Raw genomic sequence first — 27,398 nt, 5'->3', positions numbered from 1 at the left:
GAAGGAAGAACTCCTACGAAGGTCGAAAACAGGCACTTCAGAGAGACTGCAACTTCCGTCTTTTCCACAGGTGCAACAAGGTAAACAGTAAAAAGTGAAAAAAGAAAACGAAGCTCAAACCTATATACTCCCAAAGAAATCCAAATTTAACGGATGAAAATGAAGGAAGACAAAGAGTTTTAATCTATTGACTTCACAGCTGTCCATATCCAACGACCACGTATAAAGATTCTTCAGGAAGATTCCAATCCAACGCTGTCAGTCTGGAACCAGAACGATTCGTCTTCTCAAATTAAAAAATCTCAAAAAGTCATTATGAAGAGTCATCATTTCCAGGCCACGTGTCGTTAAAGAGAATACGTGCAGAAGAACGTGCGCAGCCATTTCACACTCTACGACGCAGCACCCTGTCAGATGACGTCAGCCATAAAACCCCCAAACACTAGACTGTTAATACACACAAGTGACAGAGGTCGAAAGTATGAATGTATTCGGTCAACAAATCTCTGAAGCCCGAGCAAGATAAAGCTCGGACTCCAGAGACTGGGGGGCTTATGATGAGGAAAGAATAAATAGACCGGAATCAGTACGGTTTAAACCCAGTTCGGTCAGAACATTTGGACCAGCTCGGTCCAAACTTAGTCCAACCAGATCGGACCAAGTTAGACCGACCAAGTTAAGATCGGTTGAATAAATATAAAGGTAAATCTGAATAAGATTCTAGCCAAAGTAACAGTGTTCAACCAGGACTCTACTACTTGTGTTTGAGTAGGGCACAATGACTAAGAGTCAGATCACAACCAAACTAGGGTTTGAGTCTCACTCGAACTCGTACGGGAAAAGTCTATAAAAAGGTAAAGGAGCACAAGAGAAAGGTACGCTGAATAGAATTATCACTATTCGTATTATTATTGTTCATTACTTTTCTTGCCTTCCTTAGTCGGATTTCTAACTAGATCGTCGGAGTTGAGAAAAAACCCCCCCCCCACGGCGGTCACATATAAGCGGGGGAAGAAAGGAAAGGGGGGAAAGAGAGAAAGGAGAGAAGGGCGGGCGGCCCGGGCACCCCCCCCCCCCCCCCCCCCCCTTTTTATCATAGGGGACGAAAAACACCCCCCCCCCTTTTATTTGGCCCCCCCCCTCTCAAAAAAAAAAAATTTTTTTTTGTGTTGTTTTCCCCCCTCCCCCCCCCCCCCCCCCCCCCCCCCCCCCCCCTCTGGATGCACCCCCCCACCCCTCCGCTCACCGAGTAGTCGTCGTGCACCAGGTACCAAGGCAGCTCATTCGTTCTCACCATCTCCTCAAATGCTTCACTCTGGGTTTTCCAGGTCTTTCCAATCGGAAGACACACCAATTCGTACAACTCAGACACTTGTTTTGGGCTTTTCTTGTACATGTTAACCAGAGTGCCGATCTCGTCTGCCAACATAGTCGTCAGCTCCGGTAATACCAGCAATAACACATTTTTCTTCGCTACCACTTCAACGCCGAACCTCTTCTGGGAGCAGATTTGGGAAAGTGGCCGTTCACGATCATCTTTAACACCAATTAATGCCTTGAGAATCATGATGCTGTCAGTGCCGGTGTGTTGGAAGAGTAGCTCAAGCTTTTGATAATATTCAAATTTTGTCCTGCTTTCTGCATGAAGGAAGGAGGCGTACGTCAACGTAGGAAAGAAATAAACGTTAAAAATGCATGCATAAAATCAATTCAGCTCGGCTTGATGAACTCTAACTAACCAGCTAGGGTTCCGTAACGTTAATCTTACATAATAAATCAAATTAATTTCCGCTCACCAATGTATTGCCTGTAACGATCGAGTTCATCTTTGATTTTTTGGTTAGAAGCATTAAGTTTTTCTATCAATTTGCGCAGTTCTTTAACCTCAGCGTCCGATGGAACGTACCTGAAATTTGTAAAAACAATTAAGTTGCATGCACGTACGTACGTAGGTTAGTAGAATCAGATTTATTATCGATCGCGACCCAGGCCCAGGTAGCCGAAGATATGAGGCACGCAGGCAACCACGCTCCTTATGGTCCAGTAAGCCACAGTTTTCTCAATCGACAAGTTTAAGGAGTAATCAGTTGGCAGCTGGTTGGAGGCATTGATGAAGTTCTGGGTCACGTTGACCATGGCCAGGGAAAGCTCTGTCAGCTGCTGCAGGGGCGTCCATTTGTCCTCTCCAATCACCCCAACCGAGAAGAAGAACCCACCGTAGGAGACTGCAAAGGCAGCCATCACTAGAACCACCTTCGCCTCCCAGGAATAGCTCGAGAGCGTTTTGATCAGTGCAGATACCATATTCTCATCATTCACAGCTCCTTCTCTGGTGCGCTTGCACGATATCTATATCATCAACATCAATATAAGATACCAATTAAACTAATGTTTTGCCAATGGAGGAATAGTAGGATGGTTAGGAACTTGCTTCTCAGTGGAGAAGTTATGGGTTCAACTCCTACCAGCGGCATATGTAATATCCCTATCCCTATATATAAAAAACGTCTTTCTACAAAAAAAAAAAAAAAAAAAACTATAATGTTTCAACAAGTGTGGCCAATCAGTTTCCTCATAAATCCAAATTAATTAACTAACCTTGTAGGAGATATTTTGTATGTCTTTAGCCAATCCTTCAAACGTTTTGGCTGAAGGAATCTTCTTTTCCAAGCTATCCATAGCATACCGGACCTGCATATATAAAATTATATTATTGACGGTGCTTATAATTGTAGATTAATTACTGCGTAATTATATATATATATATATATATATATATATATATATATATATATGTTTTTTTTTTTTTTTTTTTTTATTTTTATATATATATATATATATATATATATATATATATGAATGACGTACTGGGTCATCGTGGCGTCCTTCGGAAGTTGTGGTGGAGGAAAGCTTGAGGATGTCGATGATGAGTTCGAGTAACGGCCCCACTTCCACCATACGAGAGGCGTGAGCATGGGTGGTCTCGATCTCCGTAAGCATCTTCTGGTCATCTTCCTTGGTGAATATTTCTTCCTTCATCAGCATCAGAAACTTATCCATCTTGTTATTACTGACTAGGATAAGAAAAACTCAAAGAACCGGTTTTACTTGACGGAAAATGCAAGAAGCAAAAATTGGTTTGCAATGGTTAGTAAGTAGCTATCCCCGCTTTATATAGCCGTTGATGGTCGCAAAAATTTCATCCTTATGGTAACAAGTGGCTCTAGAATATTTTTCTTTCAAAATAAAGAAAAGCTAAGAAGAGACATTGAAAGATTGACAGCTCCAAAAATTTTGTTCCCTTCGAAACTGTTCGAAACTGTTCGAAACTGTTCAAATCATCTTTATTACAAGTGATAACACGGTGATGTTGGAGGTGGGTACGTCACACTTGCTTCAAATATACAAGTGGTGGGCCCTAGAAATAAAGAAAAGACTGAAAGGAAGATCACAAATACGACAAAGAGTAATTTATTCTCCTCGAAACTGCTGAAAGTCATCTTTATCTTTTTTTTTTTTTTTTTTTTTTTTTTTCGTGAAAAACGTGATCTTTATCCGACAAAGGCTCGGGAAGCGTATGGTTCAGCTCCAAGTAAAATTAGGCTGTTAAATAAACACTTTATTCAATGGTTCAAATTTGTTCTGGATTCTGAATTAAATTTGAACATCAGACTATTAGAAGAAGCCCTCTTCTCAAGCAAAATAACGATACCTCACCTGTTTCAAAGATACAGGTGATGGGCCATGGAAATAATGATTCAATGAACTTTAGAGGTGGTTACCACCAACAGGATTTGCACCCTCTACGTTAGCAATCTTTACAATCTAACCGGAAGATGTGGCAGCCCATGCTGAGCAGGCTTATAAAGAATTTTGGGACACAAGAAAGCCAAAAACATAACAACAACAGCTCCTCAACAATGCAGCACAATAATGGATAAATCCTCAAACTGGGTGATACAAACTGAACTGTGATGCGTCATTTGCTGAACAATGGGACAACATGAGTTTGGGCTTTGTACTGCGTAACTCTAATGGTGAGGTGATCTTTGCAACATCTGAACCTGCAAGTTTCAATCGACGAAAATGGAAGAAGCACTTGCAATCAGATCTGGTATGTTACATACCCTAGGTGAAGGCATAAACAAGATCATTGTGGAATCTGATTGCAAAAGTATCATCAATGTCCTCACAAACACACAGAGGAGTAGAAATAGGGATATGGCTCCAATTATTGCTGATATACACCAGTTGATCTCCTATTTTGAAATTTGTAAGTTATGTTATATTCCTAGGGAGATTAACCAGTTGGCTAATCACCTAGCTTGGATGGCCAAGTCATTGTCCGGATTGACTATTTGGCCTTTATCCATTCCCTGGCTGAAGACACGTCTAATGTATTTGCCAAAACCCAAAAATCTTCATCAAACCCAAGCCTACTATGAATTCAACAAAAAAGACAGCGACGTCCACCGAATCCACTACCCTCACCAAAACCCAGGTCAAGATGCTCAATTCCAATAAACCCAATTCAGTTTCTCTCAATAAAAGTTCAGATCTGCTCAAACCCACAATGCCCAAGAACAAAACTTCTTCACTCATCGTCATCAAAAAATTCCAAATGCTCACAGAGAAGAAAACCAGCAATGGTAAATCCACAAACAAGACAAGTTGCACCTGGATGAATCTAAATCCAAAACAAAAGAAGACACATTGGTCATAAAAGTGATAATTTGTCCAATTGACTTTTTCTATAGTACAAGGAGATCGATACAAAGTTTCAGATATTTTGAATTAAAATATACCAACTTAGGTACAGATAAAAATTACCCTAAATAATTTGCAGTTTTGTGTGTTTTTTTATTTAGCAAATACCTTATGTTTATTAGTCACAGAATCAGTGTGTTATTTCAATAATTTGCTTGCGGCGGCTACCATTGCAGAAGCTGAGGGTGCTTTCAAAATAGAGATAACTCATTTTGGAAAGGATAAGGATAACAGATGGATTGCACATACCCAGATGGATCTTAATTTGTTTAATGTTCTCTCTTCCACTCTCACCCACTCCCGAAACAAATAAAAAATGAAACCAAGACAGAGAGAAAACATGAGCGACTAACACAAGGGTTTTGGGTTTAAAATTCATCATTATTGCGCTTGAACCCACAAGAGTGATTCAGAGCACAGATTCTTTTTTCTTGTAGCTAGAAATCCAAAGCAGTGACTCGACATACGTAAGAAGGGTTATCACAAATGAAACAGAAACAACGAAACAACAACAACCATCAACACCTAGGGACTGACTAAGGAAGAAGCATGCATGGAGCGTCCACCAGTACTGTAGATTGGACTCCATAGTTAATCGTTGCAGCAGCGGTACATGATGAACTTCTGCATGGTGCAGGGACAATTCTCACACTTGATGTCCTTGGGAATCCTGCCGATTTCCAGAGGCATTATTAGGCGATTGCAGTGAGTGGTGGTGTCATAGTTTTTCACGTAATCAGTTATTATCTCAATGCTTCCCTTATCCGGAAACGCTTTCTTCATTTCATAATTGTACTGCACGAAACAGTCCAAGATTACGTTTCCTTTGGCTTTGACGAGGATCTTAGATCCCTTGCAGATCACTGCCCACCCTTTCTCGCTGCTATCGAATGTGAGCAAAGTCCTGATCTCCTTTATGATGTCGTCTTCTTCCTCGTTAATGGAAGCTTTAGTGATGAATTCCATTCTGGACTGCCGCATGCTCTCCAGTCTGACCCAGAATTCGGACGCGAGTTTTGACGAGCAGTGGCTCAGGCTTTGTTTCAGGATCTCGCTGAAGTTATACTTGAGTTGATTGGTTTGGTTTCTTGCCCCCATGTACACCATCCGTAGATTGGATTCAGTCATCACTGCTCGAGCTCTTTTCACGAATTCCATGACCCAATTGATGTTTTCTCCTCCGTACAAGCAGATGATTTGATCGCTGCTGTTTGTCTGTCAAGATCCATTTACATGCAGTAGAAAGAAGTTATTATTTTGCTTCCAAAATAAAAAGGTCGGATCACCTCTCCGTTGATGGAGCCCATAATACTTTTTCCACCACTACAAAGGTGATCCATACTTGGAAATATAAACATGTTGGACCTACTTGTATAAGCTTGGGAATAGGAAATGAAAAGATTTTGTGAAAAAATTGGAAATACAAGTCCCACTTTTATTATATCTCACTTTTCTAGTCTTACCAAATATGTAGCACTTTCAAAAGAGATTGAATGGGAAGTGGTGGATGCCATGTAATGGTGGATGCCATGTAACTAGACAAGTTTCCCTACGCACTTTTCCATCCCATCTTAGTGCAAATCCTCTCCACCCTACTACCCATCCTCCCATCCCCCACCCTCGTAATTGATATGCCCTATGTACCACGACAGAGTCTAACCAACCTGCCCATACAACCATACACTCACACTCACATCCTATGCAAAAGCAGAATAATGTGAGTCTTATATTCATGTAAGTGCAAGTATGGCTGTATGGACATGTTGGGTAAGGAGGATCCAAATTCCCAAGTAGGCTTATGTCAAACCCATTGTGAAGTTGAGAGGATTGGTGGACATCCTGCTATGGTGGAAAGGATCTAGACTCACCCCATTGAATCAAACAATTCAAATTTTTAGAATTTTGGAGAGAAGTTTACTTTTTTCCACTGCACTTCAAATTCTTCAAACAAACAATGCCTTAGTTTTAACTAACTTACCCATTCGAGAACTTTGTGGCCTTCAGTAATGCTTCGGAACAAGAGTTCAAGCCCCCATGTTGCTCCAACCCAGCAGTCTTCCGCCGTCTTGACAGTGATAGAGAGAGTCAATATCAACGCTACTCCCTCCCCAGATGCTTATATTGTCGAAGGCATTTTTGCTGATGAGTTTGCCCAGTGGATTCAACACCACAAGGAAGGGCCTATTGTTGAAATGCCACACCTTGTGGACGTACTCAACCACAGCCTGGTTGATCGAGTAGTTTTCGTGCATCAAGTACCAAGGCAGCTTCTTCACAGTCACCATGTTCTCAAATTCTTCCCTTTGGGATTTCGAAATCTTCCCCATCGTCAGACACACCAATTCGTACTCAGACACTTGTTTTGTGTTCTTGTACATCTCAACCAGAACCCTGATCTCCTTTTCGTAGAAATTCAGCTCCCATGATACTAGTAACAACACATTTTTCTTCGCTAGCACTTCAATGCTGAACTCTTTCTGGGTGTAGATTTGGAAAAGTGGCCATTGAACATCTTTAGCTCCAAACAATGCGTTGAGAATCATGATGTTGTCAGTGTGGGTCTGTTGGAAGAGTAGCTCAAGCTTTTGATAATATTCGAATATCATCTTCTTTTCTGCAGGTGGCATATATCAATTGAGGAAATTAAAATTTAAAAAAAAAAATGCATGCATGCAGGCACAAATCATGCTAGGGTTCCTTAACGTTCTTTACATAATTAATCAATTTTTCCACTCACCAATGTATTGCTGGTAACGGTTGAGTTCTACTTCAATTTCCAAGTGATTCTCTTTAAGTTCCTTTATCAATTTGCGCAATTCTTTATCCTCAACATCCGATAGAGTGTACCTGAAAATTAGTTAAACATTTTGCAAATACGTTAGCTCATAGAAATTCAGGTTTATTGATGCATTCATGCTGTCCATGATCATGAGTAATTCAGACCTTCTCCATTAGGGCAGGTTGCTCCCCCATCCTGCGACCCTTTGGGTTAGGCTAACACATGGCCTGCTCATTGTATATGGGCAGCCGCCTAACCAAGAGGGTGGGGCGATGGGCGGACGACCTACTCAGTTGGAGAGGATCTGGACTCAATCATGATAGTTGAAGAAGATACGATATTGACATCAAAGAGGAGAATGGATAATATTATACTCGTGACCCAAGCCAAGGAACCCAAAGATATGGGGAACGAAAGCGACAACGCTCCTGATGGTCCAGTAAATTGTAGTTATGACAATGGACTGGCTTAGGCAGTTCTCAGATGGCAATTGCTTGTGAGCTTTGATGAAACTTTCTGTGAGCTTGACCATGGCCTGTATAAGGTTTCCCAGTTTGCAGCATGGGCATCCATTTGTCCTTCCCTACCATTCCAAGGGAGAAGAAGAACCCTCCATAGGTGAGAACCCTCCATAGGTGACTGCAAAGGCAGCCATGACTAAAACTACCTTTGCATCCCAAGAATAGCTCGAGAGCGTTTGGATCAGTACAGATACCGTATTCTCATCCCCTACTTCTCCAGTGCACTTGCATGATATCTGTATCAATATAAGTTAGACAAACTCAAATGATTTCTCAAATTAAAATAATGTTTCAACAAATACCAATTGGGTAGTTTTCAAGGTTTTTGCATGGCGCCCCTTAAGTGGGCACCAAATTAGGGCATGAAATTCTACAATGTTCCCCTTGCCTAAAGTGTAATTTTCCAAGTTACCCTCCTTAATGGTCAAAATGTTTGACTTTTAAGTTTGGCTGTTAAAAATCCAATATATCCCTGATATTGTATAAAGACCAAACTACCCCTCAGTTAATTTCCCTTTATTTTGCTCCATAATTGGGTGAAGGGAGAATCCCTTCATCCATCATCTTCCTTCATCTCGCCGAAAACCCCACTACCACCCTTCCCTTATCGGCAACCACCGCCCCTCCCCTTCTCCATGAACAGCAACAGTAACCGCAATTATGGCCACAAGCATAGGCATAAGAAAAAAGCGATAGAAATGAATTGGAATCAGAAGCAAAAGGAAGCAATGTTGCAGCATTTATGAAATGAGTTCTCCATTTTTGTACATTGCACCATTTATTTTATTTTTTCTTTAGAAGAAACACTAAGATTGATATCGATAATGACCAGATATGGGGGCAAACACAAATATTTTTGAGTGTCAGACATCCAAGGAAGGATAGAAGTAGCATAATCTCTCAAGACCAAGCAAAGATGATGGTCTAGGGAGGACAATGGAGGGAAATTAACTAAGGAGTTAGTTTGGTCTTTACACAGCATTAGGGTATGTTGGACTTTTAACAAGCCTAACATAACGGTCAAACATTTTGACCGTTAAAAGGGGCTAACTTGAAATATTACACTTTAGGCAAGGGGGGCACTGTGAAATTTAATGCACTTAAGAGGGCAGTCACTAATTTGGCGCCCACTTAAGGGAGCGCCATGCAAAAAACTCGTAGTTTTCTCATATCAAATTAATTAATTGACCTTGCAAGAGATCTTGTGTATGTCTTTAGCCAATCCTTCAAAAGTCTTGGCTGGGATCTTCTTTTTCAAGCTTTCCATAGCATGCCGGACCTGCACATATAAGATTATTGACAATTGCTTATACAAAACTTAGTACGTACTAGAATATTACTACTTATAATATGTATCTATATATATATATAACATAGCTAGTGACTAATTGGGTCAATGTTGCTGCCATTAGGAATAGTGGTGGAGGAAAGCTTGAGGATGTCTTTGATGAGTTCGAGTAGGGGCTCCACATCCACCACAAGAGAGGCGTGAGCGTGGCTAGTCTCGATCAATGTAAGCATCTTTCGATCATCTTCGCTGGTGAACATGAAGTGTTCTTCCCTCGTCAGCATTAGAAACTGCTCCATCTTCTATCTTCTTTCTTTCTCTCTTGTTGAAACTAAATAAGAGAAGAAGAACTCAAAGAGCAAAGCTTTTTCTGATGGAAAGTGCAAGAAGAGAGGGTTAGATTGCAAAGGATGGTAAGTAGCCCCGCTTTATATAGCCATTAATGGTTGCATTGCATCAAGGAAAACGAATTTATTTCACTTAAATTAGTATAATTTGCACATGCTCTTTTGTATGGATCGTGTTTGGATAGTGCATCTAATGTGGTAATGCCTATGATGCTCATCATTGGATGCACATCACTTGGATTTCATTAAATCTTAACCATTCAAAACACCATGTGCGTATATAATTAACTTAAATGAAAAAAATCGATTTTCATGAACCATGTTTTGAGTGGCTAGAATTTAATAGAATCCATCAAACATGGGCACCACTACGGCAAGCGCACTACCCAAGCAACATCCATTTTCTTCCTTAATAATTTCTAAGAAAAATTGATAAGTGAGCAACATGGAACTCAGATGTCACTGGTAGAGTCATTTGAACTTTCTTCTGATTGGTCTTTTCTTTTGTCAATGCCTTCAAATGCGTGATTTGGAAATCTTTCTTCATTCCACTTGGAAAAAAGAAAAAAAAAAAGAAAAATAGCATCAATCCATCAATCCTTCATTGAAATGAAATGCTCCATATATATGCACGTGCTTTTCAAAATATGTATCAAATTGTAGTGCGTCAAAAAGTAATATTTAAAATGCAATATGTATAGTAACTTATCTTTTTCTGCTAGTTGGCCCCTTCTTTTATTTACAAGGACTTCAGAACTTTATTCACAATTAATGTCTTTGTCTAATCTCTATGATTTGCAAAGCCCAACGCTTCCACGCCGGAGGTCAAAGTTCGAATCCCCTCGGGGCTAGGGGCGAAATCCTGCGTATATTAATTATATAAAGAACGCCTTGAGGATGTAGTCGTGGTGCCGCAAGCTGGCCCGAATGAACCTCATTTTTTAAAAAAAAATAGTAATTTGTATTTTTTTAAGTTGGTTCCTCTGTCTATTTAGAGGAAGTTCACACGTTTGTTTTCAACAAACCGTCTTCATCTAAGATCTATGGTTTGCATGTCTATCTTTTACAGCAACTCCCCCCCCCCCCCCTCACAAACCCCCCACCCCTAAAAAATTAAATTATCATTAAGGTGCTCTACATGTGACTTTTAACATTATCATATTGTATTATGTCAAATCAATATTTACAATGTATGGTACTGTATCCCATCATATTGATAAATTAATACATTAAGATACGAATTTATGTTCTTTCCTCAAAAAAAAAAAAAAAACATAATATGTTATGTATTGAAATGAAACAATACAATGTGATTGATATTGTTTGATTGTTTGAGAGAAAGAATTAAAATTTAAGAACCTCTATCTGTCTCAATTAATATTTTATTTATTTATTTTTATTAATCAGTACACAATAAAAAAAGACGTCCTAAGTGAAAAGACGAGTTAATTCAAGTATCAATCTTCTATTCAAATGAAAAGGAAAATCTTAACCCATATAATTAGATTCATAAGACGTGTTCAGTATAGTTAAAAATAAAATCATCTTTTGATTGACGGAGAGTGACTATTCGAGTTCTTCCAGTGTATTGTTTCAAGCATGTATTCAATAATTGTCATTAATCATTATTAAAGACTTTTCTTTCGATAGTTATAGTTCATTGTCACACTTTCTTTTCAAGTATATATTCAATAATTGTCATTAATCATTATTAAAAACTTTTCTAGTTGTCGCACTAACTCTTTTTTAATAATTAGTTGTCACACTAATTCAATAATCCATTTAGAGGATTGATCAGCTATATTGTGCATGATCATCAACAAGCATGACTACACAAAATAATGGTAGAAGTGAATTCGAGGGAGGAAATGTTAAGTGGGCTGATCACTTAGATCAGTGAGTCAAAAATCTCAAGTTAGATTAGATTACAATTTACAACACCACCTTGAGGCCGGGTCTTCAATCTGAATGTTAATTTGTTTTTTTTTTTTTGTTTTTGTTTTTTGAGTAAGACATATTCAACATTATGACTGTTCAAAAACCACTCCAGATAAAGGTTAATCAAAAGACCATGTCTTTAAATGATATATGAATTATATACATCTTAGATTCTTTAATAGTTGATGTATTAATTAAGGTTGAAAAGGGTAGGTTAAACTCTTTTACGATTAAGAAAGGTCATTTACGAAATATATACAGTATAAATTCTTTTTAATTTATATATTTAAGGTTGAAAGGGCATGTTAAACTCCTTATGGAATATGAAAGTTTTTTTTTTTCCTTTTTTCTTTTTTGGATATAATGGAGATATGTGTAGGAGATGGGGATATCATATATGTCATCAACAAGAATTGAATCCACGACCTCTTCACTAAGATCATTTATTTGAATTCTTCTATTACAACAAGATAAAAGTGACAACTAGTATGATAATGACAGTAAAACAAAATTCCATCAAACCAAAATATAAACAAATTATTTTAAAAAAAAACCAAAGACTATAATTGTCATTGACCAACTTTTTAAATTTTTATTATTATTATTTAATTTTTAGAAAAGGGATAGCTGTTTGTTTTTTTTTTTTTTTTTTTTGGATAACAAGAGAGATAGTTTTTATATAAGGTGATGTGAACCATTATACTATCATAAAGAACGTCAAATCTATGTCTTCTTTTATAGGAAGTGTTAGTTATTACCAACTGAACATGTCATTAAAAGATTGTATTAGTTCACTTAATTTTACCTTGTTTTTTCCTTTGTCTATGTGAAATATCAATATTCACGCCACTCCAAAATATTAGAAACAAATTTAAAAGTTCTTATTTTCTATCTAATGGTTATAATTAAAATTTAATTTTTAAGGAGCAAACAATTGACATTGACTCTCTTTTGGAAACTAACTCATCATCCCTAAATTTCTCTCTCTCTCTCTCTCTCTCTCTCTCTCCTCTCTCTCTCTCTCTCTCTCTCTCTCTCTCTCTATGTATATTTTTCCTATTTATTCCCATTGAAAACTAACTTATCATCCCTAAATTTCTCCTTATTTATTTTATTTCTTCTTATTTATTATTTCATCTTCCCTCATGCACTACTAAAGATTGTATGAAAGTTTCTTGCTGTTTCTTTATTTTTTTTATTTTTAATACATTAAATTAAATTCAAACCCAACAAAATAGAAACTACATCCTAAATTTCAAAACACAATAGAATAGGAGAGTTTGTAACTTTGTATTATATCTAGACTGTTAACCCCTGCAACATTGGATAAGATGCTATATATTTGAATTTTGAAAAAATTATTGTAAATCAAATAATAAATAGTAAGAAAACGATAAGAAAACGAATCGTAGAAGAATTCATCATCCCTCCATGTTGAATCCTGCATACACCCCTGCCAAGTAAGTTGTCGTTTGATGGTGGCACTGACCATCTTGCAACTTAACAAATTACTTCAAATTATTGAAAACACAGGATACAAGATACTAAACAAACAACCCAGTATAGATGTATATTACGGGAAAGGAAAAAAAAGAAGGAAATTAATCCACATCGCAACGTGGTTAGGCACATATAACATTATTTAGGACTTAGACCACGGAAGTATTATGTATATTACAAGAGAGTTGAACCTATGACCTCTTCATCGAGGGATATTGGTTATTGCAGAACTTGGCAACCCTTGACTGGCAGAAACCTGAGAGAGCATGCAGCGAACATCCTTGCTGTTTGGCCTCTCTTTAGGATTATCAACGGTGCAGAAGCAAGCAATTTTAAGAACAAGCATCATCTGTTCCTCAAAACCATTCCCGATCAGGTTCTCATCGATGGCTCTCTGTGGGTTCTCAGAAGTCATCACGTTCCTCAGCCACTTCACTAAACTCATCTCGTCCGTCTGTTGGAAGAAATCATCGGACGGTAATTTGCCCACCACCAACGCTGCCAGAATCACCCCAAAACTATAAATGTCACACTTATCCGTGAACTTAGAAGTTTGGTGGTATTCAGGGGCTATATACCCAACAGTCCCTGCCACGTTGGACGTGGTCACATGGGTCTGGGCATCTGGAACGGCCTTAGCCAGCCCAAAATCTGCAATTCGGGCCTCCATGTCATCGTCCAACAACACGTTCGCGGGCTTCAGATCTCTATGGATGATTCGTGGGGTGTGATTAATGTGTAGATATTCCAAACCGGCAGCGATGCCAAGAGCGATCCTGTGCCTCACGTTCCATTCTAATTGCCTGATCCCACGTTTCACGTCGTTCAACGCGTCGTGTAGGCTTCCATTCTTCATGTACTCGTACACTAGGAGATGACAGTCGGGTCGGGGCACATGGGCTAGGAGAGGCAGCAAGTTTCGGTGTCGGATTTGCCCGACTGTTACGATTTCCGCCCGAATCTGTCTCAGTTTCTTATTTAGGGCTTTGCTTTCTTCTTCCTCCAGATCAGTAGCTTCCGCCGTCGGCGGCTGAATTATCCTCTTGATGGCGATGATTTTTCCGTCGCTTCCTGGAAGCTCCGCCTTGTAAACTTCTCCGCAACCACCTTTCCCGATGATCTCTAGCGAAGAAAGCCCATCTTCTTTCTCGAGGAAAGCTATGGCTTCAGCATCTTTGATCAAGGAACTGAAAATTACGGGACCAGAGGTTTTCATTTTGCCTTTGATGCAAGTCAACAAAACCCTAAACAAGATCGACATCATCGATCCAGATACCAATCCAGCTCCAACGCCGGCCAAGAACCCGAACATCCAACCTTTGAATCTCCTTTTGCCCTTATGGTGTTCATGATGCTTCGAGGGAGATGGAGGCCGAGCACTAATGGAACTTGAATGATTGGTTTTCTTGGTCGACGGTGTTGGTGCGACGGCGCTTGAGTTGGTGTGATTTGAAGCCTCGGCGAATATGTAGCGCCTGGGGAGACGATATCTCGTTTTGGTCGTCGCCTTTGACCTGGAAATCGAGTAATCAACTCTGTTCGTAGCTGAAATTTCGGAGCTTTCGAGGTAATTATTCCCCGATAGGTTCAGGTATCGGAGATTTCGAAAGGAACGAATTGATTTGGGTACTTTTCCACTAAATAGGTTGTTCGCCAGGGAGAGATTTTCTAGATTGGGAAAATATTTCAAGAAGCTCAAATCACCTGAGAAGCTATTCGAAGAGAGATCAAGGGATCGAAGATGTACCAGTGAAGACAGCTCCGATGGGACTTCACCGAAGAACTGGTTTTTCTGGAGGTTTAAGACCTCCAGCTTCCCGCAGTCAACGATTTGCAGAGGAATATTGCCCACGAGCTTGTTGTTGGAGAGAGTGAGCTCTTTCAGCTCCGTCAACAATCCGATAGCGGGAGAGATAGAACCATTGAGGTTACCAGATTCCAGGACGATTCGAGTAACTCGAAGAACCGGCGGCGAATCAGTGGAGGCTGCAATCTGGCAGTAGATACCTCTGGTATCGTAACAAGGATTTCCTGATGAAGCTGAACTACCGAGCTGAGCTGGGAATCCCAACCCAGTCCAGAGCGTATTGAGCGCATGGAAATCTGGAGTGTGGAGAGCTAAATTAGCATCAACTACAAAGAAAAATTGAAGTATAGCAAGAAGCAAGAGTTGAAGAAGATGAAACTGGGGAGTAAGGGAAGACATTGATTAGACTATAGCAAGGAGTGTCTCTCCCAGATGCAGATGCAGATGCAGATGCTGGGTTCACAGAAATGAAATTTGATGATTACAATTTAAGGATCAAAAAGTTTTAACATATCAATTTCAAAGGCAATTGAGAAGAACTTTCAATGAAAATACGGAAGACCAATCAGGTTTGTGAGGTGAGTCGGTCAACACATTTACAAAGTCTTACAAGAACACTGACTGGATTGGAGTCTTCTTGTTACGTAGTTGACGGTTGATGAAAAACTAATTGTTATATACATTTTAATTTTCACAGATTATTTGGATTGATAATTGAATAATCTTTTTCTTTTTTTTCTTTTTTTCTTTCGAGTAGTGATTATCATGTGTATATCGTATGCATTTCACGTACCTCCATGAGTCCGAATTAACTCTTATCAGTTGTGCATGCATGCTATTCACCTTGACTCATATAAGGCGTTTTGATTGGTTAGTTTTCTATTTTTATGAGGGTAAGATGGTCATTTAATTATTAGTTTTTTTATGTAAAAGCATGATTAGATAATGTACTTCGGGAGGAAAAAAAATTCCTTTATTACCATGTGAAGTAGTAATCCATATACTTGAATGATAAGTAATTAATGGATCCAACCTAATCAGATTGGAAATGGAAATGGTGACTTGTATCTGATTCCTAACCCCTAGAATTGATCTTTTAGGAGGATGAAAATCAGGCCCAGCCCACCCAAGCCCACCCCCTCTGGAACTTTTGAGATTTGTCTTCTGGTCTTCCCCATCTCCTATGTATAAAACTCTCCAATTTCCCTTAAAACAAAAAATTAGTTTTTTTTTTATATTATTTTTTTATAGAAAGAATGGGGTCACACAAGACCCAACAGAAAACAGAACAAATAAAAAACTAATTTGGCCCAACCAACATATCAATTTGAAGAAATTCTTTTAACTTCGGAGGTAACTCTTGTAGGATTTTCAGAATTTCCATTTCATCACAAAACATCCTTGAACATCAATCGACTACTTGGTTTTCTTCCCGTCTAATGTGGGTGAAGCGAACATGTCATTTAATAAGAATCTTTGACAGATGTCATTAATAATGTTTTCAAACTTTCCTTGAATCTTCAAATAAGGATGAAGAAGCAGGATAGCCTAGCAGGAGTCAAATTTCGTTTCAATAAGCCATACCCACATTGAAAGCAATGTTCAACCCTTCCTTCAACGCCAAAAGTTTAACTTTGATTAGTTAAGAAAGCATCGTGTGAATCATGCCTTATAAATATTAATCATTTATTCATGCCTTAAGATAAATGATTAAATCTAGCAATAAAGACATTCTGATTGTTCACATTGTGTATAAAATAGGGCATACAAGTCAACAGAGCCAAGTCAACCGTGTTGGAGGGGTTTGGATTTTTTTATTAGGGGTAGTAACTAGTAACAGCTATTTGATTTGATTGGAAAAAACAGAGATATCAATTTTCAACTTGAGGGTCCACTTTGAGCAATTGGGTTGCTTTCCAGATGCAGAGCGCTAGAAACGATATGAAAGAAAGGAGGACTAATTTGTCATATGAAAACGATGGAGAATCTCTATTATTGCTGTATTTTTTATTTTTTTTTTCTCTCTCTGATCATAAGTTCATAACTACATCTTTTCCCTTTTCCGTTCTTTTCAAAGTTTCAAGAGGCAAATTCATTCTAAATTTTGAAGCAGATAAAAAATTACAATTTAAATTATGAATTAAATGGATTAACAAAGACGGGTTGGGAGGAGAGGAGAAAAAGGGAAACGTTAATAAGTATATGTTCTTTTGTGTCAATGCAGGATTAGTCAAATGATAAGATTCATATTTTTAGTGGAGAGATAATAAAATAATTAATACATTTCTATTTCTTGTATTTCTTCCATTGAAATATATTGAAATTAGACCTAAGCTCACTTGTATGTAGTTTGGTAGTTCCCATGTTCTAGGTTTAAATTTCCTCTACATTTCTATTTCTTGTATTTCTTGTATTGGACAGTTATGTGCTATTTGACCTAGGCATAGAGATTGCTACTAGCTTCTACTCCTCTAGTGGAATTACGCTTAAGGGGCCAGTACTTGCACTGGTAGTTTATAGGATTATTGTTTGCATAAGTTGAACCTGAAAATTCCGAACATTAAGTAGTGAGGACGCAAGATAGCCACTACTACATCCCCTCTTTTTGCTTAAAAGAAAAAAAAAAAAAAGTATGTTGGAACCAAATGAACATAAAAAAAAATGACCTTGGAATCCAATATAATGGGTCTAATTAAGGGCTTTTTTGGTATCAATTCTTATTCTCTATTTTGCTTAATTAAGATAAATGAATTTAATAGTATGTCTATTTTTTTATTAAAATTGAAAAATGAATTGATATATTTTGTCAATAATAAATTATGAAATGAAAAAAAAAATAGTATATCAAATGAAAAAAATTAAATTAAAAAAATGATAACAAAAATTAAGAACAGACTATTGGAGGTTGAGAGTGAGAAAAAGGAGAAATAATGGAGTTTTCATGAAAAATAAAAATACATATTTACTATTACACCCTCAATTTTTATTTTTTAAAATCTAGAGGCATAAGTGATGAGAATTGGGGTTGGGGGAAAGTGTGGAAGGACAAAGAAATTCAAGCCCAAGAGCTATGAATTTATCTTAGAAATAGATAGTTGCTCTATCTATGAGGTTGCCACCAATATACTAGAAGCATATCCACACTTTCAATTCTTTTATGTATATATATTTTGGTAATAAAACTGTATTAATAAAAATTATCGAGTGAAACAACCGGGTGGTAAGAAATCCACAAGCCAAGGAGAGGAAATGGGCCAAACAGTCAAACTCGACACTGACCGGGCCTTTCTAGCCAAGGTGTTTGATTGTCTGCTAAAGCATTAGACACTCTTGAAGGAGGAAAAAAAAAAGATAGGATATTATGAATTGTTTTTCAGAGGGGAAAGAATTTATATTCTTTTTTTTTTTGCAAAAGGTTCATCCGAGCCAGCTTTGGCGCATCTTGATTACATTCTGAAAGGGGAGACACTGTCTGCAAGGATCAAACCCACAACATCTCTACTAAGAAGTCTGCATTTCTACCACTCTACCAAATATGATAGGATTTAAATAAAATAATTTCTACCACTCTACCAAATATGATAGGATTTAAATAAAATAGATATCAAACATCCCAAAATAATGAAAATTGTCAAAAAAAAATAATAATAATAATAATAATTGATGGTGCCTTTTGGTTCGCCAAAGATTTCAAATGATTAAGGATGGGTTTGAATTTTTCATGAGGTGGTGGATGCTTTGTACCAAATTATATCAAACAAGAATATTATTAATTCTTGATGAATTAACAATTATTACAGCACACATCGGATTTCACACTTTGTTCTGGAAAGAAGAAAAAAAAAAAAACTTAAATAACCAGCCCACCAAGGAAGGGGTTTTATACGAAAAGGTTGCACCGGCCGCATAGTATAGCTTCCATAGCAACGGCGGTAGATAAGAAAAGCGATTTAATGGAGTCAGAGCATCTAATCGGTACAGCAACGATACATGAGAAACTTCTCCATAGCGCGGCCACACTCAGCACAAACCACCATCTCTGGAATCCCGCCGACAGTGCCTGGCAGGATGAGACGACTACAGTGATGTGGGGTGTGCAGCTCTTTTACATGATCAATCAACGCCGGCAGAAAACCCTTTTCGTCTACGTGTTCCTTCCACCTATCAAATTCCTTGAAGCATTCCAAGATCATTTCCCCCTTGGCTTTAGCCATGCCAGTCGCTCCAGAACCCTTACTGATCAAAGCCCATCCTTGCTCACTACCATCAAAGGTGAGCATGGTCACAATCCCCTGCATTATACTATCGTTCTCAATGGTTCTTCCATGTTGGATCTTGGAGTACCACATGCTCTCCAGCCGAATCCAGAAGAACCAAATCGATGTAAGGTCTGGCCAACATTTGCTCAGATTCTCTGTGTTTATCACCTGAATGTTTCTCCTTACTCTATCTCTTGGGTTGCTCTTTCCCACATACACCATTTCTAATGGGATCCTAGCCGCCAGGGCCACTTTTTTTGCTTCCGCTGTGAATTTTCTGATCCACTCAATGTCTTCTCCTCCATACAGGCAAATGAATCGATCTTCCGCTATCTGTTGTATCAAGATTTTATGAGACAAAAGGATTATTTAATTGTACGTAAGATTGAAGATTTTTTTTTTTTTTTTTTTTTTTTATCAAGTGATCACTACATATTTGTGTGGGACCCACGATTAAAATGAGACCTATAACTGGTCCCACATGGGCTTCGCATCAAAATATGTAATGAAAAAGTACAAGAAAAACACACTAAGACTCTAGATCCTACGGGTGTGCGTGGGTCCATGCCCAAGACACAAAAGATCTGCTTATACCCAACAGGAAGGTGATGAACAAGGACAAAATTATAAATGACATGGTGCTTACCCAATTGAGTATGTTTTGATCAATGCCATCAACTAGTAGTTCAAGTCTCCAGGTCTCTTCCTTCCATAGGGTTTCCTCCTTCATGAAAGTGAAAGGGAAGGCAAGGCTTCCCCAGATCCACATCATGTGGAGGGCATTAGGGCTGACAACCCTACCCTGTGGATCCAACACCACCAGGATGGGCTTCTTGTTGAAATGCCACACATCCTTAATGTACTTAATTACTGCCGGATCAATTAAGGATGGATGGTGAACAGAGTGCCACGGCATTCTCGATTGCAATCTATCAAACTCTGTCTGTTTCGCTTCTGTCCATGGCAAAGTCCTGTCCACAACTGGTAACCACACCACTTCATATTGTGACTCTGGCCTTGTTGGCTGATCCCTGGATTCTTTATACATCTGTTCCAGAATTGATAGCTCATCTTGGGAGATATCCAAGTCAGATATCAGTAGTAATACATTTTTCCTCCTCAGAACCTCAAGCCCAACCTATTTGTGTTATCAAAAAACAGAGAAATAGATCAGTATTTGATGGTTCTCATTAATTAATTAGACCATAATGCAGCACAAGAGGGAGGGAGACGATATAATTAAACCCGTTTCTTTGTGGAGCCTTCGAATAGCGGCTGCATATCATCTTTGGCATAGATCAATGCTTTGAGAATCTTCATGTTGTCAATGTGGATCGTTTCAAAGAGCCGCACAAGTGTTAGGTATGCTTCGGCATGTCTCTTCTCATCTGCACCATCACCACCGCCACCACCGCCGTAAGAGAATTTGGAAAGCAAAATGCATGGACATAATTTAAAAAATTCAAAGATGCTTCCTAGTAGTACTGCTACCCATAATTCACGACTCACCAATATGTTGATAGCAGAGAGCTAGTTGCTTGAGAAGGTGGTCATGGATGTTATTGACCTTGTGGGCTAAACTTGACAGCTCCCAAGCCTCGGTAGCAGAAGGAATGTACCTGTCATCATAAATATTGCAATGAGCTAATCGGAGTTAAAGAAGTCTAATGAAGGAGGAGGAGCAGAGATGAAGATGGAGACAAACTCATGAGCTAAGCCAATGAGGCCAATGATTTGGGAAGTGCAGGCAACAGCACTCCTGAAAGTCCAGTAAACAGCAGTGGGGATGTGGGCGACGGCCACCGACATGGGAGGTTCATCTGGAGAGATATACTCAGGTGGTAGCTCATTGAATTTCACGACACACTTTGTCACGTCCACCATTGCTTTAACGAGTGCTTTTAGAGCTTCAAATTTGGGCCTTAACGAGTCTGAGTACTCGATTATGTCAGGTAATTGCTTCAGCAGCGATACCGATTTCGCCAATGTGTTTGTTGAGTAAAGCTCCGCCACCAGGGAGAACTCGCCATAGATAACGGCAAAGGCAGCTAAAACAAGAACCGCCTTCGCATCCCAAGCGAAGCCCGACAGCATGTTGAACAGTGTTACTGTGGTCGAGTGTGCATCTCCCCCACCCGAGCACTTGTACGTTAGCTGCCAATGTCAACAAGGTACGTAAGAACAGCAAGGTGGTTACATTGTCTTTTCTTTTTTTCTCAAACATTTATTGTATGGAATGAATAGAGAGTAGAGAATGCTTCAACCTCGGACGAGATCTTATGTATGGTGTAAGACAATGCTTCAAGCATTCCAACGAAAGATTCCTTGATGGATCTTCTCGTCCAAGCTATCCATTGGCGTCAGTGCCTGCACAAATTATGAACAGCCACATATTACGTACCTTTTGCAGTAGCTTACAATCCACAGATGTGAGTTTACAATGATAGAATATGTAATGAAGGAGATTAATATATTAACCAATAAGCCAAATTGTGAGGATATATACTTGTTGTTGATTGAGGGATTCCATCGGTAGCAGTAGCGGGTGAGCGCAGGAGGACTTCCTCGATGAGTTGGAGAAGAGGTTTCACGTCAACTTGCCGGCCGTCGTAAGCATGAGTGGCCAGAATCTGTTTCATCATAACATTATCGTCGGAGGTTGTGAACATATGGCGCTCGCCCCTCAACGACCTCGGAATCCTACCATGTCGAGGAGTAGAAGCCATATTGTGCATCACGTCTCCTAGCTGTTGCAGTTGCTGCTGCTGCTGCTGTTGCTGCGGCTGCGGCACCATGAGTTGTTGTTGTTGTTGTTGCTGCTGCTGCTGTGGTTCCATCATCATTCTCTGTGGAGTCCTTGGTGAAGGAATGCCTGCCATTTCCTAAAATTCGTCTTCTGTGTGTTTTTGTTTTTCTCTTACAAGGTGGCTAAGAAACACTGGGAACTGCTCTATATATAGTCACTACAAATGGGAAGATGGGCTTTGTTTCTCTTGGTGATCACTTGAGAGGAGGGAAGAGATATCTGGAATAAAGCAAAACTGAATCTACTTCCTTGCTTCCAAATGGGGCGAGAGAAATTCTCGTGACTGGATCCTAAGAAAAGAAATGTTTGGATAGCACATGAAAAGAAAAGATTACTTGCTGGTGAGATTTTATTGATTCTAGAAAAGTAATATAACAGCATTCTAAAGTTCAATAATTAGACCAAAGGTGGGGGCTTCAGGAACCAGCTTGGTGAGGAAGATGAAACAAACAGAGCTTGGGCTGTATTTTATTCCAAAAGTGGTAACAAACTGACAATATCTAATCTATATATCTACCTTATTAAAGTAAAATCCGAAGAACAAAGCAAAGATAGAGTCGTGCTGATCTCAGATAGAATCCATATGCTTATGTTTGCATATCTTATCCGCTATTGGTAATAAAAAAAGTATCTTATCCGCTCCATTAGACAAATAATTTTAATTCTCAGCTTTTTGGTAGGACCCACGACTCCCTTTTGCTAATTTAAACTTTAAAGTGGGCGTGCTTCACGCTTTGCTATCTGTCATCTGTCAAATTGTTTCTCGAATGGAATTAAATCTTTGCTATCATACTAGACAGCTTAAGTACAAATACGGCACTGATACGAGTCAGCCGATTCAGTTAAAAGCGACTTTTGATTCTGGAATTTTAATTATTATCCTCTCTTTTTTTTTTTTTGAGTCCTTGTATATATATTATTAATTAGGGTTGGAAAGAAAATTTGAATCCTCTCCATGTATAGTGTGACTTGCATTTAATGTGCAGCATGTGCAGCGCACGGTCGAGATCGAAATTTCGATCGAGATTTTGATCTCGACCGTGCGCTTCACCGTGCTGCACATTTAATGCCCAGCACTGAAGCACGACCCCTCCATGTAACCTGCCTCTCAACCCATAGTTTTATATAGTCACACTCACATGAATATAAGACTTAACTTATCTTTCTGTCTATATAGTTACACTCACATTAGTGTGAAATCCAGTCTATTTCTACCTAGCATGGGGGTGAGTGTGGTTGTGTGGGTTATACACTAATGTCATGTGAATATGGTTTAATGGGTGAATGGTAGGCTAGATGAAGAGGATTTGGACTCTTGGGAAGAGGGGTATACTCAGGGTAATTGAACTCTTGAATCTTGATCACTCGCAAAGATGTTTTGGTCATTGCTAACTGAACCAATCTTTTAGAGAGTCGAGCTTTGAACCTCTGTAATTTGTTATGTTGTACCATGAATTGAGGTAACAAATGTGTATCAGATCCGAAACTAATCCAAATTGAATGGATTCTATTGGTTTGGTTTTGATTTTGATTACAAGTATTGATTTTTTTTTTTTTTTAATTTTTTTCGATTGGTATTTAATAAAATGAAACAAAAAAGGACTCAACCCAAGTAAAACTGATCCACAAACGGAAATTAATCCAATACAATCCAGATATACCTAAACTCAATAATGTTAAACATAATATATGGTCTTGTTATGGGTTTATTGGCTATGGTGATCAACATGATTTTATATTTTATTAATCTATTATTTTTCATAGATGTATTTCTGACATAGTGGTGGCAATCTCTCATGTAAACACAGTAAATGTATGAAAATCTTAGATTTAAAACTCTATGCTTTTTCCCTTCCCATCCCCTAGGCCCATATAGATGATTTTTTTTCTTACTACACTTTTTTTGGTAAGTTTTTTCTTACTATACTTTTTTTGGTAGAAATTCTTACTCAAACTTGGTTGTAAGGAAAATGCAAGTATTTTATTGAAAATGCCAGTTTATGTATATAATTGAAAGGAAAATATTAATATTTCCTTAGGAAGTGGAACACATCTTATAGAGAATGTTAACTTTCCCCACTTCCCTTGCAATTAAATGGAGCTATATAAAACTAAGAGTTTATTTCAGGGCACTCACTTAAGTTGGGTTAAAACTCTGGACTACCCACCTAAGTGGAAAATATTTTAGATTACATACTCTAGGTTGTTTTGATAAAATTACAAACTAGCCTATAGTTAAAATTGACCCTTTGACTGTTAAGTTTAATGTTGATGAATCATAATACCCCTTATGCACTAAAATGACTTTGATGTCCTTTCACTCTCACTCACACTGTCACATCCCACCTAGCCAATATCAGACTTACTTGAATATTAGTAGATGTGATCCAAAACACCACAAGGATATTGGTTTACGGCCAATCTATAACCACATTATGCACAATAGCATATTCAAAGAGCAAGCATTTTTAAGGCATTAAATATAATGTTGTTACAGTTATCTAAATTGGAAGTCAAAATTAAAGTCAACGGAAGTCTAAAAAAGTTATCATATCTATGAAAAGAATTTTAAGTGTGTGTGATTAGCAGTATTGCCTAATACCCAAATAGAAAATATAAATAATCTCAACCAAGGAAGCCACATTCCTAAATAAGTTTTTCCAGCCATTGGACTCCACAGGAGCAGTCCACACAAGGGCACAATTCTCGGTGTCTTCACCCATTGATTCATTAAAGGGCTCCCCCAGTGTCGAACTCTCTAGAAAAATGGAGTCCTCACAACTTGTCAAAGAATCTAAATTAAAAAAAAAAGTTTTTCTTGAGGAATTAGTCCCACCAAACTCAATGAAGTCAATAAAATTATATATAATACATTTTACACATGTGCCAAACATGAGATGCAAAAACAACAAAATGAAGTAGTGCATATATGCAAGTATGTCCCTATAACTCTAACCAATGCTAATCTCTATTGACAGATACGCATTAAGTCGTAGCATCAAAATTCTCTAGGAAGTCTCTTCACTTTGATCCCTTACGGACTGGTTACTTCTATTAGGATTCTACGATATAGGGCTACGGTCCACATCCATTTACATGGCTGGAAGTTAGAGCCACATTCTTTCACCACACCATTGGTATGAGAACTAGTGCATGTCAGGGATAAACATAGTCCAATGCAAGGTCATCTATATCTTATACTACATATAATCCAGATACCTTCCTTCATGCCTAGTGCTTTGTTGGTCCATGTATCTTTCTCTACCTAAGAATGTTATTTCTCATAGACTAGCTACCTCTATTAGATTAACATTCTATAATCCTGTGATCATACACATATGCCAAGGTGGACGCTTTTCGTGTCTCCTCACGGACTGGCAACCTTTAGTGGACGACCACAAGCATAACCCTCAACATATGCAACCTTAGCACTATATGATATGATAGTGCTTGTGTCTCTTCACGTATTGGTTACCTCTATTGGACACCACAGGACCCAAGCACTACTTTCACGGGTCACTCAACTTCAATGCCATACATAATGGGTAGTAGCAAAGGGTTAACCTATCGTTGCATCTAGACACCTACAAATAATGCACATGATATCTATGTGAATGTAAAGGCACCAAAGCAATGGGCAAACCCACAAATTCTGCTAGATGTATATGTATGCATAACCACCCAATTTCCAACATATCATCTTCACAATATAATTTGAGATAAAATAAATAAATGAATAATATAAGTAAGTAAATTTATGTTGCCACCCATGCATGCATGCCCTATAACATCAATCACAAGAACACACACAAGAAAACATCATAGTATGAGATAGAATATAAATTGAATATGCAAATAAATAACATTGTATCCCTCATATGTCACAGCATAAGTACTCCCTAAGGAGATTAAACTGTGTACAAAATAAAGCCAAATAATCGCTCCGGACCCAGCAATTATAAAGAGAATATAGGGGTTAACATTTGGGATCAAACTAGACAAGCACCGAACATCACAACCCGATTGAACCCGAGAGGGGCCGGTCGACCGCCCCCCGTGTGTGAAACAACTTTGGTTCCTCTCTTGCCTCATTTCGGATTCCTAACTTTTAGGGTTTTGGAGCAGCAATAGAATAGTAACAATGCCTCAAAAACACTCCCCAAAATACCCAACTAAACCCCTTTTCATTCATCCCCAATTTGTTGATAGAGAGGTGTCTTGTGAGCATCTCTAAGATGAGAAATCGAACTCAAATGAGGAGATTGACACAATCTATTACTCAATGAGGTTGGGAAACATGTAGAGAAACATTAAACAACAATCAATTTCTAACAACTACCACAACCACCACCATCAATGTCATTTACTAGCATAAATATCTCAATGAATAGCACTTGGTTCGTGCTTTAGCACACCCAATTTGTCAAAGACTTCACCAACTCCAAAGTTCTCCACTCCCCTTGTGCTGTCAGTCTCCAATAATAAAAAAACAATTCATTTATGAGGCAAAAGAACAATAAAATACGGCTTCCAAAGTGAAAATCTTGAAAACGCCCTTTTTTGGGTAGGGGCGGTTAGTCAACTGGAGCAACTGCCTCTTGGAAGACTACCCCTTTAACTTTCTCAACCGAAAGTGGTTTCCGTTAGGCTTTGGTTGGGAAACTCTCCTAAACTTGCATGACTCAACTTCCCTAGGGGAGGTCTTGGGTTCCCACCCACTCGGCGGCATTAACATAAAGTTCTCCCTGAGGAAGTAAATCGTGGTGCGCGCAAGCTTGCCCGGATGAACCTCAGTTCCAAAAAAAAAAAAATTTGCCCAATGAGTCGAAGATGTTAGAGTTCTATATCATTGTTTAGCTCTGAGCATTTGCTGAAACTCCCACTGCGACATCCAATTTAACTTTGTGAGTGCCAAACGGGTGCACCTTCGTCAATCTGTAACGCCAGTAGTCAGGCGTGGTGAGAGGGGCATCAAAACCACAAGCTCTTGATAAAACCTTCAAAGCATCCATGTAGTTATCCTCAATGACCTTAATCGCGCAACCAACAATTTAAAATCTCTGAAATCCTCCTTCCTCTTCTCCTTCTTACACTTAACCATTGCACTCTCAATTCTTTTCAAGACGTCTTCCAATTTACTCGATTCTGTCTGGGAGGTGCCATTACTAGACCATGATATGCTTCAACACAAAGGGGATCCTCAGAGATAATATGTTTGAACCCTAACATGGCCAATTCGACCTCCCAATTGTGATTCGAATATGGGCTTTCAATAAAGGTCATTCCCTCTCTGGCGGTTCAGTTCCAATCAATTTATCAATCACCATGATAGCTTCCTGAAACTTGCGTGCTTTGATCTTAACCTTCATGAGGGATCTGAGCGCCT

The 27,398-nt window shown here is 38.6% G+C and overlaps 2 protein-coding genes and 1 pseudogene across 3 annotated transcripts; all 3 read right to left on the bottom strand.

The window, feature by feature from the left end:
• Positions 1–5,203: 5,203 nt before the first annotated feature.
• On the bottom strand, positions 5,204–9,654 carry LOC149007206 (protein SIEVE ELEMENT OCCLUSION A-like; annotated as a pseudogene).
• A 3,274-nt stretch (positions 9,655–12,928) lies between these two features.
• SOBIR1 (Leucine-rich repeat protein kinase family protein) lies at positions 12,929–15,517 on the bottom strand. The gene has a single exon (XM_089167107.1). The coding sequence runs from the start codon at positions 15,344–15,346 to the stop codon at positions 13,343–13,345; it is 2,004 nt and encodes a 667-aa protein (XP_089023233.1). The 5' UTR covers positions 15,347–15,517; the 3' UTR covers positions 12,929–13,342.
• Positions 15,518–18,625: 3,108 nt separating this feature from the next.
• Positions 18,626–22,144, bottom strand: LOC149007204 (protein SIEVE ELEMENT OCCLUSION B-like). Of its 2 annotated transcripts, none has more exons than XM_089166871.1 (7): positions 21,679–22,144; positions 21,471–21,546; positions 20,912–21,360; positions 20,716–20,825; positions 20,452–20,594; positions 19,853–20,344; positions 18,626–19,539 (listed from the first exon to the last, which is right to left on the bottom strand). In XM_089166871.1, exons 1-7 carry the CDS (start codon positions 22,083–22,085, stop codon positions 18,916–18,918), a joined length of 2,301 nt encoding a protein of 766 aa, XP_089022997.1. In that variant the 5' UTR covers positions 22,086–22,144; the 3' UTR covers positions 18,626–18,915. The 2 variants fall into 2 exon arrangements, with proteins under 2 accessions (XP_089022997.1, XP_089022996.1); XM_089166870.1 differs by having other exon boundaries at positions 18,629–19,539; positions 21,471–21,573; positions 21,713–21,804.
• Positions 22,145–27,398: the final 5,254 nt, after the last annotated feature.

This window comes from Hakea prostrata, chromosome 8 (genome assembly GCF_041222555.1).
Source record: "Hakea prostrata isolate BN-2017 chromosome 8, UWA_Hpros_2, whole genome shotgun sequence".
In the NCBI taxonomy this organism is placed as follows: Eukaryota; Viridiplantae; Streptophyta; class Magnoliopsida; order Proteales; family Proteaceae; genus Hakea; species Hakea prostrata.
Note: the sequence above shows the minus strand (reverse complement) of the source record. Positions and strands in the feature narration are given on the sequence as shown.